At 46.8% G+C, this 19,500-nt stretch overlaps 1 protein-coding gene across 2 annotated transcripts in view; it reads right to left on the reverse strand.

The window, feature by feature from the left end:
* The window catches only part of LOC111857158 (protein sel-1 homolog 3), a 19,951-nt gene continuing 451 nt past the window's right edge, over positions 1 to 19,500 (reverse strand). The window contains exons 2-24 of one of the 2 annotated variants that reach the window (XM_023837705.2): positions 18,466 to 19,021; positions 17,890 to 18,016; positions 16,718 to 16,839; positions 15,932 to 16,047; positions 15,012 to 15,076; positions 13,550 to 13,673; positions 11,950 to 12,076; positions 11,650 to 11,787; positions 11,098 to 11,309; positions 6,687 to 6,866; positions 6,268 to 6,390; positions 5,862 to 6,002; positions 5,512 to 5,574; positions 5,190 to 5,366; positions 4,718 to 4,845; positions 4,034 to 4,117; positions 3,545 to 3,635; positions 2,953 to 3,028; positions 2,649 to 2,758; positions 2,152 to 2,279; positions 1,751 to 1,865; positions 1,366 to 1,438; positions 1 to 700 (exon numbers count right to left, since the gene is read on the reverse strand). In XM_023837705.2, the coding sequence (XP_023693473.1) occupies positions 531 to 700; positions 1,366 to 1,438; positions 1,751 to 1,865; positions 2,152 to 2,279; positions 2,649 to 2,758; positions 2,953 to 3,028; positions 3,545 to 3,635; positions 4,034 to 4,117; positions 4,718 to 4,845; positions 5,190 to 5,366; positions 5,512 to 5,574; positions 5,862 to 6,002; positions 6,268 to 6,390; positions 6,687 to 6,866; positions 11,098 to 11,309; positions 11,650 to 11,787; positions 11,950 to 12,076; positions 13,550 to 13,673; positions 15,012 to 15,076; positions 15,932 to 16,047; positions 16,718 to 16,839; positions 17,890 to 18,016; positions 18,466 to 19,021 (3,246 nt within the window). In that variant the 3' untranslated portion in view covers positions 1 to 530. Of the gene's footprint in view, positions 701 to 1,365; positions 1,439 to 1,750; positions 1,866 to 2,151; positions 2,280 to 2,648; positions 2,759 to 2,952; positions 3,029 to 3,544; positions 3,636 to 4,033; positions 4,118 to 4,717; positions 4,846 to 5,189; positions 5,367 to 5,511; positions 5,575 to 5,861; positions 6,003 to 6,267; positions 6,391 to 6,686; positions 6,867 to 11,097; positions 11,310 to 11,649; positions 11,788 to 11,949; positions 12,077 to 13,549; positions 13,674 to 15,011; positions 15,077 to 15,931; positions 16,048 to 16,717; positions 16,840 to 17,889; positions 18,017 to 18,465; positions 19,022 to 19,500 lie in introns of those variants that run through there. The other variant, XR_002841311.2, reaches the window with a different exon arrangement.

Genomic DNA, 19,500 nt, shown 5'->3' on the forward strand with positions numbered 1-19,500 from the left:
TGCAGTTTGCGATGTTTAATCTCAGGCTTTCTCCAAATTCACCATTGTACTACAGATGCAATAATATTCATGAGATGTAAAACTGCAATTCATTACTTCGATGTGTAAAAAAAAAACAGGAAACAACACTTTTGAAAATGATACAAACCCTTTCACTCAATGTTCATTAAAGGTTTTGTTTGTAATGTGTTATTTGCCTGACTTTTACATCACTTTGGACCAAACTGTTTGCTAAATGCAGTTAATGTAAACATAAGACATATAGTTGACATATAAAACACTGTGTGGGCAGAATTTCCATTAGACGGGTCCCGGGCCCTTCTGACCTTCCAAGTGACTGGAATATGGATGGATGGATGGATGGATGGATGGATGGATATGCTATGCATTCTGGATAAGGTTAGGTGTAAAACCTATCCAACGTAATAAATAACAACTAATAATAATGATGATGATGCTGCTGACATCAAATTCAAAATGCACATCTTCTACTCTGCTGTTCCCTGCCTCCTTCAAGATGATCGCAGACATTATAATATCTGTGCGAGCAGCACTGAGCCAGCCGCGCACAGACAGGCCCCCAGCACGCACCAGGCCCAGTCCCTGAGCTGCTGCAGGTCCCGCCAGCCCAGGCCCGGGGCGGCCGTAGGCCCCCGGCCACCGGCAGCAGTAGCGGCTCCTCTGCGTTCACTTTGCGCTGCTGTAGGGACATGGATCAGTGGGTGAGGTGAGATACCTGCTCTGCACAATGTGCAGGTAAGACAACAGCACCACACTCAGGCCAAAAATGGAACTACATCTCCTGCTTGGGGGGAAAAAAAGGCTAACATAACTTAAAAGGCAGTATCAGTCACCAAGGAAATATTAAATCTTACCAGAGGGAATCCCAGCACTGATGTCAGTGATCAGTAATTCTGGTTCTGAATTCTTATATTTGGTCTGAATGGAAGGATCACCTACATACTGGCAATCAGGTGACAATTCTTAATTTGGCTGTATGATACAGTCAGACCTTCAATAACAGGGGCAATCCTAGGATTTTTTAAGATTGAGGGACCATAATTCATACAGAGGGGCCAACTGTATCATTAGCCAACGATGTTTTGAATCGGTGAGTGACAGGGGAGGGGGCACTCAGGGGGCCAATCAGCTTTCAGCTGGAGTCAGTGCCCCTGTGGCCCCGCAACCTGTATACACCAATGATAAGTACTGTTGGATGGGAATCGATTCATAGGGATTGCACTGCATATCAATGTGCACTGAACTGCTCCAAGCATCTCCCACAAAAACCATCAATGAATCTTTGACTGGTACACAACTGCCAGTCACCCTGTGGCCTGGACTCTGGGGACCAGTCTCACTTACCCAGCATTCCTCTGTGGATGGGGCTTAGTATTATGGCGGAGAGGAGGACTGCGCCACTGCCAATAAGGCAGGCCTGAAAGACATGGAGAACACGTCTGCCGTTGCTTACTCTGCTGCCGTAAAATGACACAAAAAGACACGACTGAAATGCACCAATCAGCCAATGACTGACTAATGACCCGTCGCTGAAGACCAGGTCACATGACAAATGCCCACATTAAGGCTATATTACTGAAACATGGAATGAGACATTCAGCATTAACTGGGAGTCCGTCACTGGGTTGGGATGTTAATAACTTTACCAATGAGGTCTGTATTATAGAATTGATCTTAAGCCCCCTCCAATACGACAGAGCACTGGTTACATAGCTGACAGCTGGCCTACCCAAAAGTATCGCAGAGCTCCAGTAGTGAACGTCCTCCAGACCCTCGACAGCCGAACTCTGAGGAGAGCCAGCGAGCAAGGAGTCACGTCCTCCTGGTTTTCATATTGTCTGCAGCTGTGGTGGTGGTGGTGGGGGGTGCTTAGTGAATCCATGCACAGTGCGATCTAAATTACCTCAGCCCACCCTTACATGACCTTACTCTTTAGCCCGAACACACTGGACGACATTCAGCATAGCATCGGAACTGTATCCTCACCTCCAAGCTACACTCATCTCATCAGTATGCAAAGCACATGCAGGACCAGGGGGGACCAATCCCAGACACTCCATGCATAATTTATCATCATCAAAAAAAAAAAAAAAAAAAAAAAGTATCTCGGTATTTCCGAGAGTAAAGTACCGCAGATAGAGTTTCTCCAACACGGCGCTCCTATCCAGTTGATCCCGCTTGCTGACCTTTAACTGCTCTAGAATCTTCTCCGGAATGTCATGCCCCATCTCAATCATGGCTGCCAGGTTAAATATTCCCTGAAGTTAGGAGGAGACAGGCAATCGATGACTGATGTGTAGCGTGCTGTGTCACATGCATTGGGAGCTGACTAACATTATAGGCTTTTAGTTTCTGGAGTCTAGACGTGTTGACATTAGCGTCACTCTGGCCTTTGGCTGTGGCAAAGAGGAACGCTCCTACTTTCATCATAGCCAAGTGCAACCGGTTAAAAATAGACATGCAAGTTGTACTCTGAGAAGGAGGCCTGAAAGCAGTGTGCTGTCTCATGACACGCTACTTTTCACTTCTCCTACGCCTCGTTTGATATGAAATCATAACTGAACACTCCGTCTTCATTCCTCTGGAAGTGCAGCGCAGCTCGGGGGTGGGGGGGGGGGGGGATTTACCTGGGGGCTGCCAGCCAAGGCGGCGCTGGCATACATCAAGACAGATAACCTGGCGTCCCGGCTCTGGTTATTCTGACCTTCATAATAAAAGTCCCCCATCTTCAGGAGCCCTGATGCAACATGAGGAAGGGAGGAGGAGTAGGAAGAGAAAGAGACGATAAAACGTTAAGGCGGATGGAAATTAAATTCAAATGGCAGTGAAGTGTACTGATTTAAATCAGATCTGGGCGAGCTGGAACGGAATGAGAGAGCAACGGTGTGAAGATGTGGAGACAACTATGGCGGCGAGGGGGATCAGACTCACCGGCGGGATGGGGGTAGTAATTAAAGGTAGATTGGTTGTAGTACCGCCATTCACAGCCATAAGCCTGTCCCAGCTCCTGTGCCAATGGAATTACAAGTTACTGCTTTCTGTTAGCACATTAATCAACACATCTGTAATTATTACAATGGACTCAAGGTTACTGCACCAGTTATTTGGGCTAAGCCCCCTATATCTGCTTTTTGTAAGATGATTTTTTTATGTTGGAGGGCATAGGCGGGGTCATAATAAACACAGGTTTATCATTATCCAATGATATGTTTGGAATTGGTGAGTGACAGGGGCGGGGGTAAATCCGGGGACCAATCAGGTTTCGGTGTCGCTGTGGCTCGACCCCTGTATATGCCACTGGATTTAAACCTGCCAGCTTTCTGTTCATAAGATTCCTTTGTCAAGTGTTGCCTCTACTATACACATTATACTGTGAGCCCATTTTAGGTTCTGATTCTAATAGATGTTTGACTATCAGAAGCTGATAATCAGGGGGAAAGGATCGACCGGCTCCAGTGTAGGTAGAGGCTTTAAGTTCCCGAGGGCCTCAGTATGTTTAAAAGGCAGGGAGACACTTTCTTACGGTCAGCTCCTCACACAGGTGTGCCGCGTTGTTCTGGGCCACGCCCACTCCCGTCTCCGCCGCGAGAAGGTAACTCAGCAGCGACTCCACTCTGCGGGAGACAGAACGAAGCACTGTGTCCGAGAACCGCCCATGGGCAGCGAAGGCGGAAACAACGAAAAGAGCTAAACAGCAAATAAACAGCAAATAAACCGCTAGTATCCTGGAAGCGAAAAATAAACCTTCATACTGATATCTGGATCTGTCAGCCTAATTACTGAGCAAATTACAGTCAAAAGACTTTTTCCCCCCATTTTCTTAATCATGGCTCATCACTAATCACCACCCTGCTGTCTGATTGTGTGATTAATGTTCATTTGCAATCCTCCCTTTACAGAGGCACACCGAACCTGTAAATTTTGCACAGAATCCAAACACTGATCACATGACGCGGTAGTGGATGGTGGGGGGTGGGAGGTATGCTATGTCAGAGCACACACTGATACTCACCGGGACCCCTTCAGGTAGGCATTGAGTCCCTTCCTCAGGATGGACCCCAGATATCCGTTCTGCTCACAGATCTCCTTCAGCAGGCTATGGGAAAAGCACAAGACGACAGCCATTTCCTGGTTCTCTCCCCACCCCACCTCAGCACACACAAATCTTCACAAATGTAATGGAGTCAGATTTAACAGGGCAAAAAAAAAAATAATCTATATATGGCAGAATCCCAGAGGTAGAGGTAGGAATTCTACCCCCTTCCAGGTTAAGGTGGGGGTTAATAAAAGGTGCCATAATTTACACAGAGGGGCCAACCTCATCATTAGCCAATGATATGCTTTGAATCGGTGAGTACCAAGGGGGAGGGCAATCAGCTTTCCCCTGTACCCCCCCTGGGGTATCTCCTAGTTATGAGGAAAAAAAACATCAATAACGCCTATTATGGACCCATATGAGCCCAACGTAGCCTTATCTACTCTATTTTCCAGTGTGAAACCTCCCCCCCCCCGTGTCCTGCTGCCAAACCATAATCCTCATTTGCCCCCCCCCTCCCATATCCATATGATACTAGCATCCTGCCCAAAAGCAAAACACTTATTACCATTCTGGTAATAAGAAAAACACACGCAGACATGATAAATCTGACCCTCAACTATCTCGCCACACCACCCGCGCTCCGTAGGAGTGCCTTACAGGACAGCTCTCTCGGGGTCTCGCCCAACCGCAGGCAGGACCCCTGTGGCGTAGTACCAGGCGGCTTCCATGCCCGCCTCCAAATGCCCCTTGCCGGAAGCTTTCAGGAAGTGCTGAAAGGCCGCAGTCTGCGGGAAGCAATCGATGTGCACAGAGGGAACCGTCAGCCGCTAATGGCAAACTCACACAAGCCTGTTATTAGGCCACAAACAAATAACAGCATTTTTGTACATTTTTTTGGCAAGGAAATGTGGTAAAATTAATAGTGACATCCAGGGGCACAGCTAGAAATGCTGGATCCCCTGACAAAATGTCACCTAGGGCCCCCTTGGGTAGTGATGTTTAAATGTTTCAATTATCACATTCAAAACCCGCTATGTGCTGCTCCCCGAATCTGCCAGTGTATCCATGTGCTTCTGATGCCTCAGGGACACAGCCAGCTAAGAGGGAACACTCTGGGGCCAGGCCATACCTGGTTCTTCCCTGGCTTCTTCGGGTGTTTGCCGCTCATGTAGAGCAAGCCGAGGTTGTAGATCGCGTCCTTGTTGCCTGTCTGTGCGGCCCTTTCAAAGTACCTCAACGCTGTGGCGGAGTCGGCCATGAAGACGCTGTAATACCATCCCACGCCATTGATGGCTTCTGGGAAACCCTGAGAGGGAGGGATGAAACGCATTGGGAAACCCACGGAGACGCGCGGAATTGCTTTGATATGGGAATCTCTTTCATGGTACATGCAACAGACAACCTAAGACATGCATACATACAACCAGATGCACAAACATAAATATATTCACCATTGATGCAGCTTTCTCCAGCAGACGAAGGCCCAATGTCCTGTTCTTCTTCTTGCCATGGCCCTTGAGAAGATCAAGCAGAATATGGAGTGTGAGAAGCCCAAGGAGAACATGGAGTTATACAACGTAGGTAGTGCAGTATGGTGTTTACCTACAGCAGTCAAACGGATGTATCACACATGGTCTACCTACGATGGTCTAATAGATTAGGACACAGTGTCTGTCTACTGTGATCAAACGGATTGGTTAAACATGGTCTACCCACAACAGTCAAACTCATGGGTCATACACGTTCTAACTACAGCGCTCATGGTTGACCTCTAGCAAATGGATGTGTTGCACATGGTTACCTTCAGGAGTAATATGGAGTAGTCATACATAGCCTGTGGGTCGGTCATCCTCATGGCACTCTCAGCGTACCACCGAAGAGCACCCTCGGTGTCTTTGGACACTCCTTGCTCTCCCCAGAGTAGCATCCTGGCTAATGTTTTCTACAAATGAGAAGAAATTATGGTCTGTTGAAGCACCCACTTAATCACAGATGATTAGAAGCTGCGACGTGGATTCTGGTAATTCAAGGAAGCCAAAAGTGACCTTTGTAGAATCGCTTTTGATTAGCATCCTGAATAGAACCGCATGATGTGTGGGTTAGAAAGGGAGGCCCCATAAAAAACAGTAAATTCAAGTGAGGAATTGGGATCACACAGGAGCAGGTGTACTGGAATCAAAAATGTAGCTGGGATTACTGGAGACTACCTGAGCCTCCAGGTCTCCCCTTTCGGCCTGGAATTTGAAATACTGGAAGATGTCGCCATCTTCATCCATTTGAGACTTCAAGGCCTCGTCATCAGTGAGGAGGATCAACTCTGTGGTGTATTGCTTGGGGGGGGGGGGAAATTGAGAATGTCACAGACACAATGGGGCAAGTGGAAAAAGCAACCTGCATCAGTTTTGTGAAATATCTGGTACAGGGCTGAGATGTTCTTAAAATAAAAATTTTACAGAAATGCAAGTCTGTGGGCTTGTATTATGTATGCTAGAACATAACTTGACAAACGGAGAGAACCTAAAATAGCTGGAAAAAATACATAAAGTCTCCACAGTGACATGGCAGCCATCTAGCTGCTGCAGTTCCTTATTTCTCTGTCCATGTGCACCGTGATGCAGGCACTCACTTGAGTCATCGGCACTGTCCACCGATCGGCGCAGGTCTGCTTGCCAACGTTACTGTAGTAACAGTAGGCCATGCTGTAATCCCGAGGAAAGCCATCAAGTCCCTGAGCGTGCTTGTAACCCAGGTGCATGAGAGTGAGTCGGCCGTCCGCCTGAGCGCCAACCAGACTGTAGATTTGACCCTGGGATGTGGTTGCCAGAGCCAGGATAGCGGTGAAGGGATTAGGTTAATAACACCAAAGCGGCTGCAGTGACATCATGGCGAAACATAGCGCGTGATGTCAGCAGGTAGCGACCACAGCGACACACTCAAGAGTGGCAACAGCAGCCCGAGAGTCTCACAGACAGAAATATCAACAGGGAAGGTGGTGAAGTCAGCTACATCGTGCTCGAAGCATGGTTACTGACAAGGACAGCAGTAAGAAAGAGTAACAGGGAGGTCACTGACAACAACGATAAGGTCAGCAGTAAGAAAGAGTAACAGGGAGGTTACTGACAACACCGATAAGGACAGCAGTAAGAAAGAGTAACAGGGAGGTTACTGACAACACCGATAAGGACAGCAGTAAGAAAGAGTAAAAAGGAGGTTACTGACAACACCGATAAGGACAGCAGTAAGAAAGAGTAACAGGGAGGTTACTGACAACACCGATAAGGACAGCAGTAAGAAAGAGTGACAGGGAGGTTACTGACAACACCGATAAGGTCAGCAGTAAGAAAGAGTGACAGGGAGGTTACTGACAGCACCAATAAGGACAGCAGTAAGAAAGAGTAACAGGGAGGTTACTGACAACACCGATAAGGACAGCAGTAAGAAAGAGTAACAGGGAGGTTACTGACAACACCGATAAGGACAGCAGTAAGAAAGAGTAACAGGGAGGTTACTGACAACACCGATAAGGTCAGCAGTAAGAAAGAGTGACAGGGAGGTTACTGACAACACCGATAAGGACAGCAGTAAGAAAGAGTAACAGGGAGGTTACTGACAACACCGATAAGGACAGCAGTAAGAAAGAGTAACAGGGAGGTTACTGACAACACCGATAAGGTCAGCAGTAAGAAAGAGTGACAGGGAGGTTACTGACAACACCGATAAGGACAGCAGTAAGAAAGAGTAACAGGGAGGTTACTGACAACACCGATAAGGACAGCAGTAAGAAAGAGTAACAGGGAGGTTACTGACAACACCGATAAGGTCAGCAGTAAGAAAGAGTGACAGGGAGGTTACTGACAACACCGATAAGGACAGCAGTAAGAAAGAGTGACAGGGAGGTTACTGACAACACCGATAAGGTCAGCAGTAAGAAAGAGTGACAGGGAGGTTACTGACAACACCGATAAGGACAGCAGTAAGAAAGAGTGACAGGGAGGTTACTGACAACACCGATAAGGACAGCAGTAAGAAAGAGTAACAGGGAGGTTACTGACAACACCGATAAGGTCAGCAGTAAGAAAGAGTGACAGGGAGGTTACTGACAACACCGATAAGGACAGCAGTAAGAAAGAGTGACAGGGAGGTTACTGACAACACCGATAAGGACAGCAGTAAGAAAGAGTAACAGGGAGGTTACTGACAACACCGATAAGGTCAGCAGTAAGAAAGAGTGACAGGGAGGTTACTGACAACACCGATAAGGACAGCAGTAAGAAAGAGTAACAGTGAGGTTACTGACAACACCGATAAGGTCAGCAGTAAGAAAGAGTGACAGGGAGGTTACTGACAACACCGATAAGGTCAGCAGTAAGAAAGAGTTACAGGGAGGTTACTGACAACACCGATAAGGACAGCAGTAAGAAAGAGTAACAGTGAGGTTACTGACAACACCGATAAGGACAGCAGTAAGAAAGAGTAACAGTGAGGTTACTGACAACACCGATAAGGACAGCAGTAAGAAAGAGTGACAGTGAGGTTACTGACAACACCGATAAGGTCAGCAGTAAGAAAGAGTGACATTTAAATCACTGACAAGAAGGTCAGCAGTAAGAAAGAGTAACAGTGAGGTTACTGACAACACTGATAAGGACAGCAGTAAGAAAGAGTGACAGTGAAATCACTGACAAGAAGGTCAGTAGCAGGAGCCACTAACAGTGAGGTCAGTAGGAAGGTGATTAGTAGCATACATTAAGAGTGAGGTCGGTTGGAAGGTGATTAGTAGCATACAATAAGAGTGAGGTCAGGAGGAAGGTGATCAGTAGCATACAATAAGAGTGAGGTCAGTAGGAAGGTGATTAGTAGCATACAATAAGAGTGAGGTCGGTTGGAAGGTGATTAGTAGCATACAATAAGAGTGAGGTCAGTAGGAAGGTGATTAGTAGCATACAATAAGAGTGAGGTCAGTAGGAAGGTGATTAGTAGCATACAATAAGAGTGAGGTCAGTAGGAAGGTGATCAGAAGCATACAATAAGAGTGAGGTCAGTAGGAAGGTGATCAGAAGCATACAATAAGAGTGAGGTCAGTAGGAAGGTGATTAGTAGCATACAATAAGAGTGAGGTCAGTAGGATGGTGATCAGAAGCATACAATAAGAGTGAGGTCAGTAGGAAGGTGATCAGTAGCATACAATAAGAGTGAGGTCAGTAGGAAGGTGATTAGTAGCATACAATAAGAGTGAGGTCAGTAAGAAGGTGATCAGTAGCATACAATAAGAGTGAGGTCAGTAGGAAGGTGATCAGTAGCATACAATAAGAGTGAGGTCAGTAGGAAGGTGATCAGTAGCATACAATAAGAGTGAGGTCAGTAGGAAGGTGATCAGTAGCATACAATAAGAGTGAGGTCAGTAGGAAGGTGATCAGAAGCATACAATAAGAGTGAGGTCAGTAGGAAGGTGATTAGTAGCATACAATAAGAGTGAGGTCAGTAGGAAGGTGATTAGTAGCATACAATAAGAGTGAGGTCAGGAGGAAGGTGATCAGTAGCATACAATAAGAGTGAGGTCAGTAGGAAGGTGATCAGTAGCATACAATAAGAGTGAGGTCAGTAGGAAGGTGATCAGCAGCATACAATAAGAGTGAGGTCAGTAAGAAGGTGATCAGTAGCATACAATAAGAGTGAGGTCAGTAAGAAGGTGATCAGTAGCATACAATAAGAGTGAGGTCAGGAGGAAGGTGATCAGAAGCATACAATAAGAGTGAGGTCAGTAGGAAGGTGATCAGTAGCATACAATAAGAGTGAGGTCAGTAGGAAGGTGATCAGTAGCATACAATAAGAGTGAGGTCAGTAGGAAGGTGATCAGTAGCATACAATAAGAGTGAGGTCAGTAGGAAGGTGATCAGTAGCATACAATAAGAGTGAGGTCAGTAAGAAGGTGATCAGTAGCATACAATAAGAGTGAGGTCAGTAAGAAGGTGATCAGTAGCATACAATAAGAGTGAGGTCAGTAGGAAGGTGATCAGTAGCATACAATAAGAGTGAGGTCAGTAAGAAGGTGATCAGTAGCATACAATAAGGGTGAGGTCAGGAGGAAGGTGATCAGAAGCATACAATAAGAGTGAGGTCAGTAAGAAGGTGATCAGTAGCATACAATAAGAGTGAGGTCAGTAGGAAGGTGATTAGTAGCATACAATAAGAGTGAGGTCAGTAGGAAGGTGATTAGTAGCATACAATAAGAGTGAGGTCAGGAGGAAGGTGATCAGTAGCATACAATAAGAGTGAGGTCAGTAGGAAGGTGATCAGTAGCATACAATAAGAGTGAGGTCAGTAGGAAGGTGATCAGTAGCATACAATAAGAGTGAGGTCAGGAGGAAGGTGATCAGAAGCATACAATAAGAGTGAGGTCAGTAAGAAGGTGATCAGTAGCATACAATAAGAGTGAGGTCAGTAAGAAGGTGATCAGTAGCATACAATAAGAGTGAGGTCAGGAGGAAGGTGATCAGTAGCATACAATAAGAGTGAGGTCAGAAAGAAGGTGATCAGTAGCATACAATAAGAGTGAGGTCAGTAGGAAGGTGATCAGTAGCATACAATAAGAGTGAGGTCAGTAGGAAGGTGATCAGTAGCATACAATAAGAGTGAGGTCAGTAGGAAGGTGATCAGTAGCATACAATAAGAGTGAGGTCAGTAGGAAGGTGATCAGTAGCATACAATAAGAGTGAGATCAGTAAGAAGGTGATCAGTAGCATACAATAAGAGTGAGGTCAGTAGGAAGGTGATCAGAAGCATACAATAAGAGTGAGGTCAGTAGGAAGGTGATCAGTAGCATACAATAAGAGTGAGGTCAGAAAGAAGGTGATCAGTAGCATACAATAAGAGTGAGGTCAGAAAGAAGGTGATCAGTAGCATACAATAAGAGTGAGGTCAGTAGGAAGGTGATCAGTAGCATACAATAAGAGTGAGGTCAGTAGGAAGGTGATCAGTAGCATACAATAAGAGTGAGATCAGTAGTCTCATGGTGAAGGAAATAATCTTAGCTCTACCTTCACGGGGTCCTCAGGCACCCCAAGGCCGCCCAGGTAAACAGCCGCCAGCAGCAGGGATGCTTGTGAGTTTCCACAGCAGCTGGACACCTGCAGGAGCCGTACCGCAGAGGACACCGGGCCAGAACCGGGGCGGGCGCGGGCCAGCTTCCTCTTAGCAAGCTCATAGGACCACCTCCCAAGACGCTTAAACACGGTCCCGCTCTCGGAGCCTGTCCAAATTACACACACATCAATTAGGAACAGAAGGTCCAGCATTTAACAGGGTGTTTATCAGAGGACCGTGCCATGTGGAGGCAAATGAAAGTCTCCTATTCAGTTGGTGTGAAGCCATATAGATGGCAGGTTTTCTTGTTATAATTCTGTGAACAGATGCCATTCAATTACTGGAGTTTGTACCTATTAAGGGGCTATATCTGCATGATATCGAGAAGATACCCATATGTGAAGGGTACCAGTATAACGTTTGGACATGGTCCCTATGTGTGAAGGGTCCCTACCTTATAAAGATACCTGGGGGTTAGGGCTGCTCTACCTGTACGAAGCGGGTACCTGAGATGTAGTTTCGCCCCAGAGCCTTGAGAAGCCGCAGGACAATGTGATGGCGGCGGTCTGCACTTCGAGGCGGAGCTCTACAGCTCAGATGCTCAAACCTCCGCTTGAGACCCACGTAGTATGACCTGCAGGAACCTGGTGGACAGACCAGTGACAGCTATTGCTTCTGTAATGATACAGCTTGGAATGCTAACTGGGACCACTTTGTTAAACAGCCAGCAGAATCATACTTATGTTTTGTAACAGACAGTGGACGGTAAAGTACATTTACAATGCAGAGTAGGCAGGATGACTCACGCTGGACATCCTCAGTGTCTCTCAGAGGCTGGGCAAACCCCAGGATGACTCCCATCACCTCCTCACACACCCGATGTGTTTGGTCTAGACCCAACGCAGTCAGCTCTGGAGACAGAGGGTTCCAAACCTAGAGGACATCCAATCTTATTACCTGGGAGATTCTAGAATTTAATTAAGGTGGGGGCATAAGAGGGCTCATAATTCATACAGATGGGCCAACCTTATCCACCACTGACTTACATTAGCCAATGATATGGTTTGAATCAGTGAGTGAAAGGGGAGGCACCCTCTGGGCCAATCAGCTTTTAGATGGGGCCAGTGACTCTGTGGCCCCGCCCCTGCATATTTGTCATGTACAGTACAGCCGGTAGTACCTGGATTAGAGCCATCATTATGTTCAGAGGGTTACTGAGTCGAGACCCTTTGGTCAGAAAATAGCTGAAAAATGTAAGGCATGATTCATGAGCCACTTGGGATACAATCCTATTTTAAGCTAATGAAATCTAAGTGCTGTGTTTGAAATGTGCTATACCCGCACTCTTCTCTCATGGAATCGAAACTAGTCATGCACACATGCTACCATAATATTTTGACCCGTGTTACGAAACAAACATTGCGCTGATCAAAGAGGTTTCGGATGCCACGCTTGGGAGTCACCTGACCCGGCTGTCTTTGGACTTCTGGAAGAAGCCCAGGGCAGCTGCCAGGCAACGTGCGCGAAGACGAGGGGAACCTGGCAAGTTCATGTGTGGGCCAGGGCAGCCCTGCACGAGCAAGAGGCAGTATCACTCCCCACCAAACATCTGTTACGTAAGAGCAGGCATCTGCCAAACACAACACCCTTTCTCTGTCCTACAAAGACACGCTCCGTCTGTGTAATGAGGATTGTTCACATTCCATTCTCCCATAAACGGCTCGCTAATGCTATTCCATACAAACGCTACCCGTGGAGGGAGCAGCAGAAGCTTTTGATGAGGGGCGGCTCGCGTTCATCGGAGCTCATTTAGTCCCCAAAACTGCCAAATCTAGAAAAACACAGCAAAGGGCTGTAAAGTACTTAGTGAAATCTGGCTATTAAAAATGCGCTATTGGCTACTAAATGAACTGACTGATTAAGGGCTATCAGAGGCAATCCTTTACATAAGGAAACTGCAGTAAAAGGAGGAATCGGGAAAAAACGTGTTTGAAAGCAGTGCAGACTTGTGTAAAATCAATTGCCTTCGTTTAACTTGTTCTCCTTATTGAGTGGGTGGTTAGAGCTGTAGCCTCATGCTGAGTTTCCTGTCTGTTTTTGTGTATTCCCCTGTATCTGTGCTGGTTTCCTTCAGGTACTCCAGACCTTTCCCACAGTCCCAAAACACACATTTAGGAGCTTCTAAACATGGGCTGCTCATTCCTGCTCCTGGAGATCCACTACTCTGCAGACCTTAGGCACAGCCCTGATACAGATAACCAGGCCCTTCAGTAACATCTCAGTGTTAAAGCCAGCTTAGCTTCAACACAGCTGATTCTAATACTGAAATGCTGCTGAAGTGGTGATGGATGGATGGATGGATGGATAGGTTGCTTTTATTTAGTATGCAAGCCTGTTTGCCATTACCTCATGTCCACCCAGGCGGTGGTATGTGATTGGTCCAAAGTAGCCCTGGATGCCGGGCATAAACCTGCCACCGCCAATCATGAAGTAGCCAGCAGTGTCGTCGTAGTGGATATCAGCCTGGAAACTGGAATGCAAACGATGAGCCTCCCACTCACACCTCACAGGTCCATCGCAGGATGCAGACTGGGGGGACGTGAGGGGCTACCGCTGGATGACTGGTGTGTCAGTGAACACGAGGACTTCAGGAACTCCCTTTAGCAAATATGTGTTAAATGCACTAACAAAAAACAACAAAAAAACAGTTTTTAAGGATCTCTAATGAGTTGGGGCTAAGTTTGGTTGATATCTTGCGTCGCCATGGAAACTGATCACTGGTTGTACTCCAGCACAGTCCTTGACTAATGGAACCCAGCTGGTTCTGTTTGTCTTAATTGACTTTTTAGAGTTTTAAATTGGGTCTCCTGGGTGGAGATAGAAGAGGAGAGGGGAGTAAAATCATGGATGTTACCTGGACTATTAAACTTTTGTTTGAACTAATTCTTTTGACTGGTGCCACTGGGATAATCATGTGACAGATACCCACCCCACATTAGCCTAGTCTATCAGATCGTTCTCCTTTGCAAATGGCCACGCACCAATGCAAGCACAAGGAGCACCTTCTTAGATTGTGAGAGAGAGCACAGGAATATTCAAAATTCACCCCAGTAATCTGAGCTCAAGGCGACGTGAGACACAGACCCTCTAGATGCCAAACACTAGCTGCTACCCACAAGAATACAGCCAGGCGTCGCATAACGAAGTTTCAGTCAATAACAGACCACATATGCAACAGTGGTCCCATTAGATTATAACAGAGCTGAAAAATCCCTATTCCCTAGTGACGTTGTAGCCATTGTATTGTCGGAACACAATGTGTTACTTATGTGTTTGTGGTGATGCTGATGTAAACAAACCTACAAGTAAAGCACTCAGAACTATGTACAGTACATAATACTTCATATAAGAAACATCTACGTTACTGGTTTATCTGTTCACTATATTGTACTTTGTAATCATTACATAACCTAGGTGCATAGTAGGCTGTACCATCTATAGTTACATAATTACACTCTATAATGTTCGCACAGTGAGAAAACAGCCTAATGACGCATCTCTCTGAACACATCCGCATCTTTAAGCAAAGGATGACTGTAATATCTGAGACTGCCAGAGGCGCCACCAGACATTCTGGGCCCCATGAAAGCATATCAAAGTGGGCACCCAACCCAGATCAATCCAATTACGTTCCAAATTGGAATCATCCTAACTGCCACCCCCCCCTCCTCCATGGCGCCCCTGGCAACCGCGTTCTTCATTCATGCGGTCGGCTCCAAATGTGGCCATATTGTTTGCGCAGGTGAGCGTTTTCACTTTTGCACGAATAGGCGCACATACTGTAGGTGCGAGGAATGCAGCCGCTTACGTGTAGGCGTACGGCTTTCCCGCGCTCGCCGGCGTCACGGCGTGGGACGTCACCTTCAGCATCGCCTGGGGAGCAGATGACCCGGAGTGAGAGGCCAGGCCGGTCCGAGCCGTGACGGCTGTGTGGGACCGGCCACGGCGGGGACGCCGAATCCTGAATGCCCATTGCCCGGGAGGGCATGTTAATAAGGAAAAATAAGATTCAGGACTTTGGCTGCCCGCCATTATAGAACTCCCATTTTCCCTGGAGGAAGAGTTCTGCGAGAGAAATTACCCCTGTGCCCTTGAGCCGGGTGCTTAACCAAACTGATTCAGTAAACACCCAGCTATATTAATGGCCAGTGGCGGAAAACTGTAAGCTATAAAACACAGCCAGGGTTAGATCGTCGGCTAAATAAATAACCCATAAATAAGCAGGAGGGAGGGGGAAAGAAAACAATAGCGACTGGCGGTGGAATAGCTTTAGGACCCAGGGCAGTAAATCCTAGGAATTAAGTTCATTAATTATAATTCAGGATGCAATAAGGATCTTCTCACTCTGCACTCACAGAAGAAAAAAAAAAAACAGTCGTTTATTTCAGTTTCTCTCACTGTTAAAGATACCGCCGGATGTGTGTCTGTCCGTGTCCTGATTAGCGGAAGGCGGATTATTTTTTGTTGTGGCGCTTTTTATGGAATTGCGACACGGCGCGGCGTTTGGTGATGTCAGGGATGCAGGCAGTGTGCCTTCGCCGAGAGAGAGAGCAGCTAATGTGTGAAGCCCATTGGAAAACTGCTGGCTGTTTTTGGTGCAGGGCTGGGGGCTGTTTCTATAGCTGGGATCATTTGCTAAGAGGAAATGCAATGATGAACTGTTTAGTCTGTAGCATGTATGTGTCATACCTGGATGCACAGTCAGTGAATGGATGGATGGATGATTACCTTGGATCCATCCATGAAGACGTCCAGGCGGTGCCAGACTCTGAGAGGGAGGGCTGTGTACGACCGGAAGCTGCGAGCTTCTCCGGATACCAGTCTCACCTGCAAAATGACGTCCCCTTCACAAGGAGGGTACAGTCAGAGGACCTGTTTAGCAGGCAGTCGGCATGCGAGACACTTCCACTGCTAATCAGTTTGACAACTCGAATAGCGGATAATAATCATCTGTTAATGACATGAACATTGAGTGTGGTTCCTCTGCTTTGTATGAATTGGATGGATAGATGGATGGATGACACCAATAGCATAACAACATTCTATGCACTATGGGATCTTCTGTACGTCACGGCTTTAAATCATTCTAACCTAATAACCCAAAACACAAAAATTCTCAAGTTCATGTTTTCTCTAAAGGCTCATGTGTGCAGAAGAGGAATGTGGAGGTTAACAGGGGGCAGCATCCTCCATGTATGGTCAAACCTGAAGGACGCACAGATCTACGGTGCCGCTGGAAGGACCCGTGACTATTTACCGCCGCTGTCCGCTCAGATAACGAGGAGCTGAAATCAGGTGTGAAGATGTATCCTAGGCGAGGTTGACCCTTGCCCTCGTTTTATCGAATTGGCAATTGCTCTCATCATTTATTGCATTATTCGCTGGGCGGTGATTTTATTCCGGGTGATTTACACAGCGCCAATTCAGCCAGAGGGGCGCAAACAGCCGTGGGCGAGCGACCGCGACCGGCGCCTCCGCACGCGAAGGTCACGGCAGACAGTTCGGCCCACTCACCCCTGCCATCGAGCATAAGCATGGGCGTGTCGAAGGTGTCGTGCCGGTCCATGTGCTGCAGGATGCCACAGAAGTCACGGTCGCACCAGCTTAACAGGTAAATCCACAGAGAGAGGGTGAGCCTGCAGGAGCGGAGACACAATGGGCTTGTGACATCACAAAGGCACGACTCGTCCAGGCCTGCGCCCTACGTTCCATAGGTTCACAAAGGTCACCTGCTATATTCTCCACGCAGATCTAGCTCCTGTGTGGCTCAGTGGGTTAGAACAGGGTGCTTATCACATATGGTTGCTGGTTCAAATCCCCAAGTTGGCAGAGTGACGTAAAATACAAAGTCCACGTCAGTCTATTGCTGGATTTATCCATCTTGGTTATTTTAAGCAGTCATATTAAACAGGCGTAAAACCCACACCTCACCTTTCAAAATCATCTGCATGCAATACCCCTGTGTCTCGCATGCTGGCCCGCTGCCTATATTTACCAATTTACTTGTTTATTTCAAGTGGCTGTCTACAATAAAAGCTGGTTTGACACACATCCGAGCTGGGCCTTCAGAAAAGCTACTTTCACGAAGACAGGCCAGAAATAGGCATTTTTTTTTAAAAGTCTGCTTAAAAGCAAAATACCGACACAAACATGATTTATTCATAGACGCAGAGTTAACGAGGATAACCGTCTGTCGGCCGATGTATGCTTCGTAAAAATGTATATATTTTTTGATAATGATATGCCATTTATACAAGCACAAGTACAGGCACACGGTATTCTCTGGTTTCCATGTATCCTGCCCGTATCCTGTGAGATGCACACATGCGTACAGATGACAGCACAGCTCGCGGGTCAGAGCACGGGCCCCAGCCTGTTTTCCGGCACCCCTGGGGCGCCTGTTTGGAGCGAAGGGCCTCGCTGAAGAGCCTGCCGGTGACATGCTTCCTTGAGGACACAGGTTTACACTCCTCTCCCACAGAGAGAGCATTTTATAACCACAACTGAACAAAAAAAAACCTGACGTTAAGGTATTCAGTGCAACGTTTAGATTCTGTCAGAATGCAGTAAGCCCTTGGGGTATCAAACCATAGCAACGAGATGATAGGGAAGATATTCTGGATTCCGGTCTATAAGAAGTGACCCAGGGACAGAGGACTCCATGGAAGAGCAAGAGGGGCAGAGACCTGGGTTCCTCTGTGGTGCCATTACGAAGGTCCTCCAGCTCTTTGTTGACGAAGGGCTGGAAATGACGGATAACCCCGAATCGCTCGCCGGTGCTTGCCAGAGGGAAGGTCAGCAGGGGCACGATGCCTGTAAAATACAGGCATCACAATGAGTGGCTGCTATTTACCACAACTCATACCAAACGCCCCCTGTTGGCTATAGACAGTCACTACGCTAAACACTGAATGAATGTGTTCCTTATCCAGGAGATAATGAAGTAGCACGTTCTGCTAACCAGCTAGCTGGCTACGATCTTCTGACTCTACTTGCTAGTCATTTATTTAGTTTTTGAAATATCTTAAAAACATGGTTGAGATCCAAGCCCTGGCACACTAAGGAGAAACAAAAGAACTTCCAATAATCAGGTCCAGCATCCAACAGGGCTCACCCACCAAGGGTTCATCAGCCAAAGTCTTGGAGGATTTCAGGCTTTAGAGACTGAGTAGTCCGATTAGCAATTCCCGGTGTTTGGCTTTGCCAGATTTATGTCGTCACATACAAACCCCACCAGTCAGAGCGATAGTGCAAATCCTGACCTGATTCATGAGGACACCAGTTGAGTCTGTTTTGGTTCAGCTTCCATAATAATTCTGGCCCCCAGGAAAGGCAGGTTCTGTGCTGCTTAACCGGGCGCTTGGATGCAGGCAAGGTCCTCAGGATCCTGAAAACGTGGGCGAGAGATGTGTGGTACGCATTAAGACCACCTATGCTCCCATTGGTCCTCCCGAGGTGGTCTAACCAGGCCCTCAGCATGACATCTCGGGCGTCTATAGAGTGCCTGACATAGAAGTCTGTCTGGTATGCCATGGCAGCAGGGAAACGCAGGGGTAGCGAGCATCTCCGAACTGAGCCGAGATGGTGCTGGTTCGTCCATGTCTTCTGGAAGACCAATGGCCCAGTCCTCCACTCAGTGGGGGCTACCACATCCACCCCCACCACACAGGGTCGTGAGCACAGGTAACGAACTGACAGGCTGTAACCATCAATCACCACGCTGGGCTCTTTTTCAAACTTCACAAAGTCGTCCCCTTGCCAAATTCGGCTTCCGGCTGGCAGAGATGGTGTTGTGCACGACGTGTTCTTGCTTTGAACCTTGAGGAAAGCACACAGTGTTTCAGAAATAAAAAAATTAAAAATTAAAAGATCATGCGTCTCACTGAAGCCTATATTTAAATTTCACAGACGCGACATCTGTGGGCTAAAATTGAAAACACGACTATAAACAGAAACAATAGTGCAGCCGTCTGGATTTAAACCAAGAACACTTCGGTTACAAGCTTGAGGTCATTTTTATTCCAATAATACAAGCACTAATTATCGATTCGACATAATAGTTTATGTCACGGAAATATTCACACGTTTATCCAGGAAGGAATAGCTATATAAGGCTTCCACGGCTGCTCACTGTGGTTTTGTCTTTATATACTATGATTGCTATACTATTATTGTCAAAGAAAAAAGAAACGCGGCGGTATTTGTACTGTGGTATCCTAATTAATTTAATAGTAGTCAACCGTGAATTACTATTAATAGATCTACTGATGACAAAAGTGGACCTATCACATTAAGTT

Source organism: Paramormyrops kingsleyae, chromosome 4 (genome assembly GCF_048594095.1).
Source record: "Paramormyrops kingsleyae isolate MSU_618 chromosome 4, PKINGS_0.4, whole genome shotgun sequence".
Classification (NCBI taxonomy): Eukaryota; Metazoa; Chordata; class Actinopteri; order Osteoglossiformes; family Mormyridae; genus Paramormyrops; species Paramormyrops kingsleyae.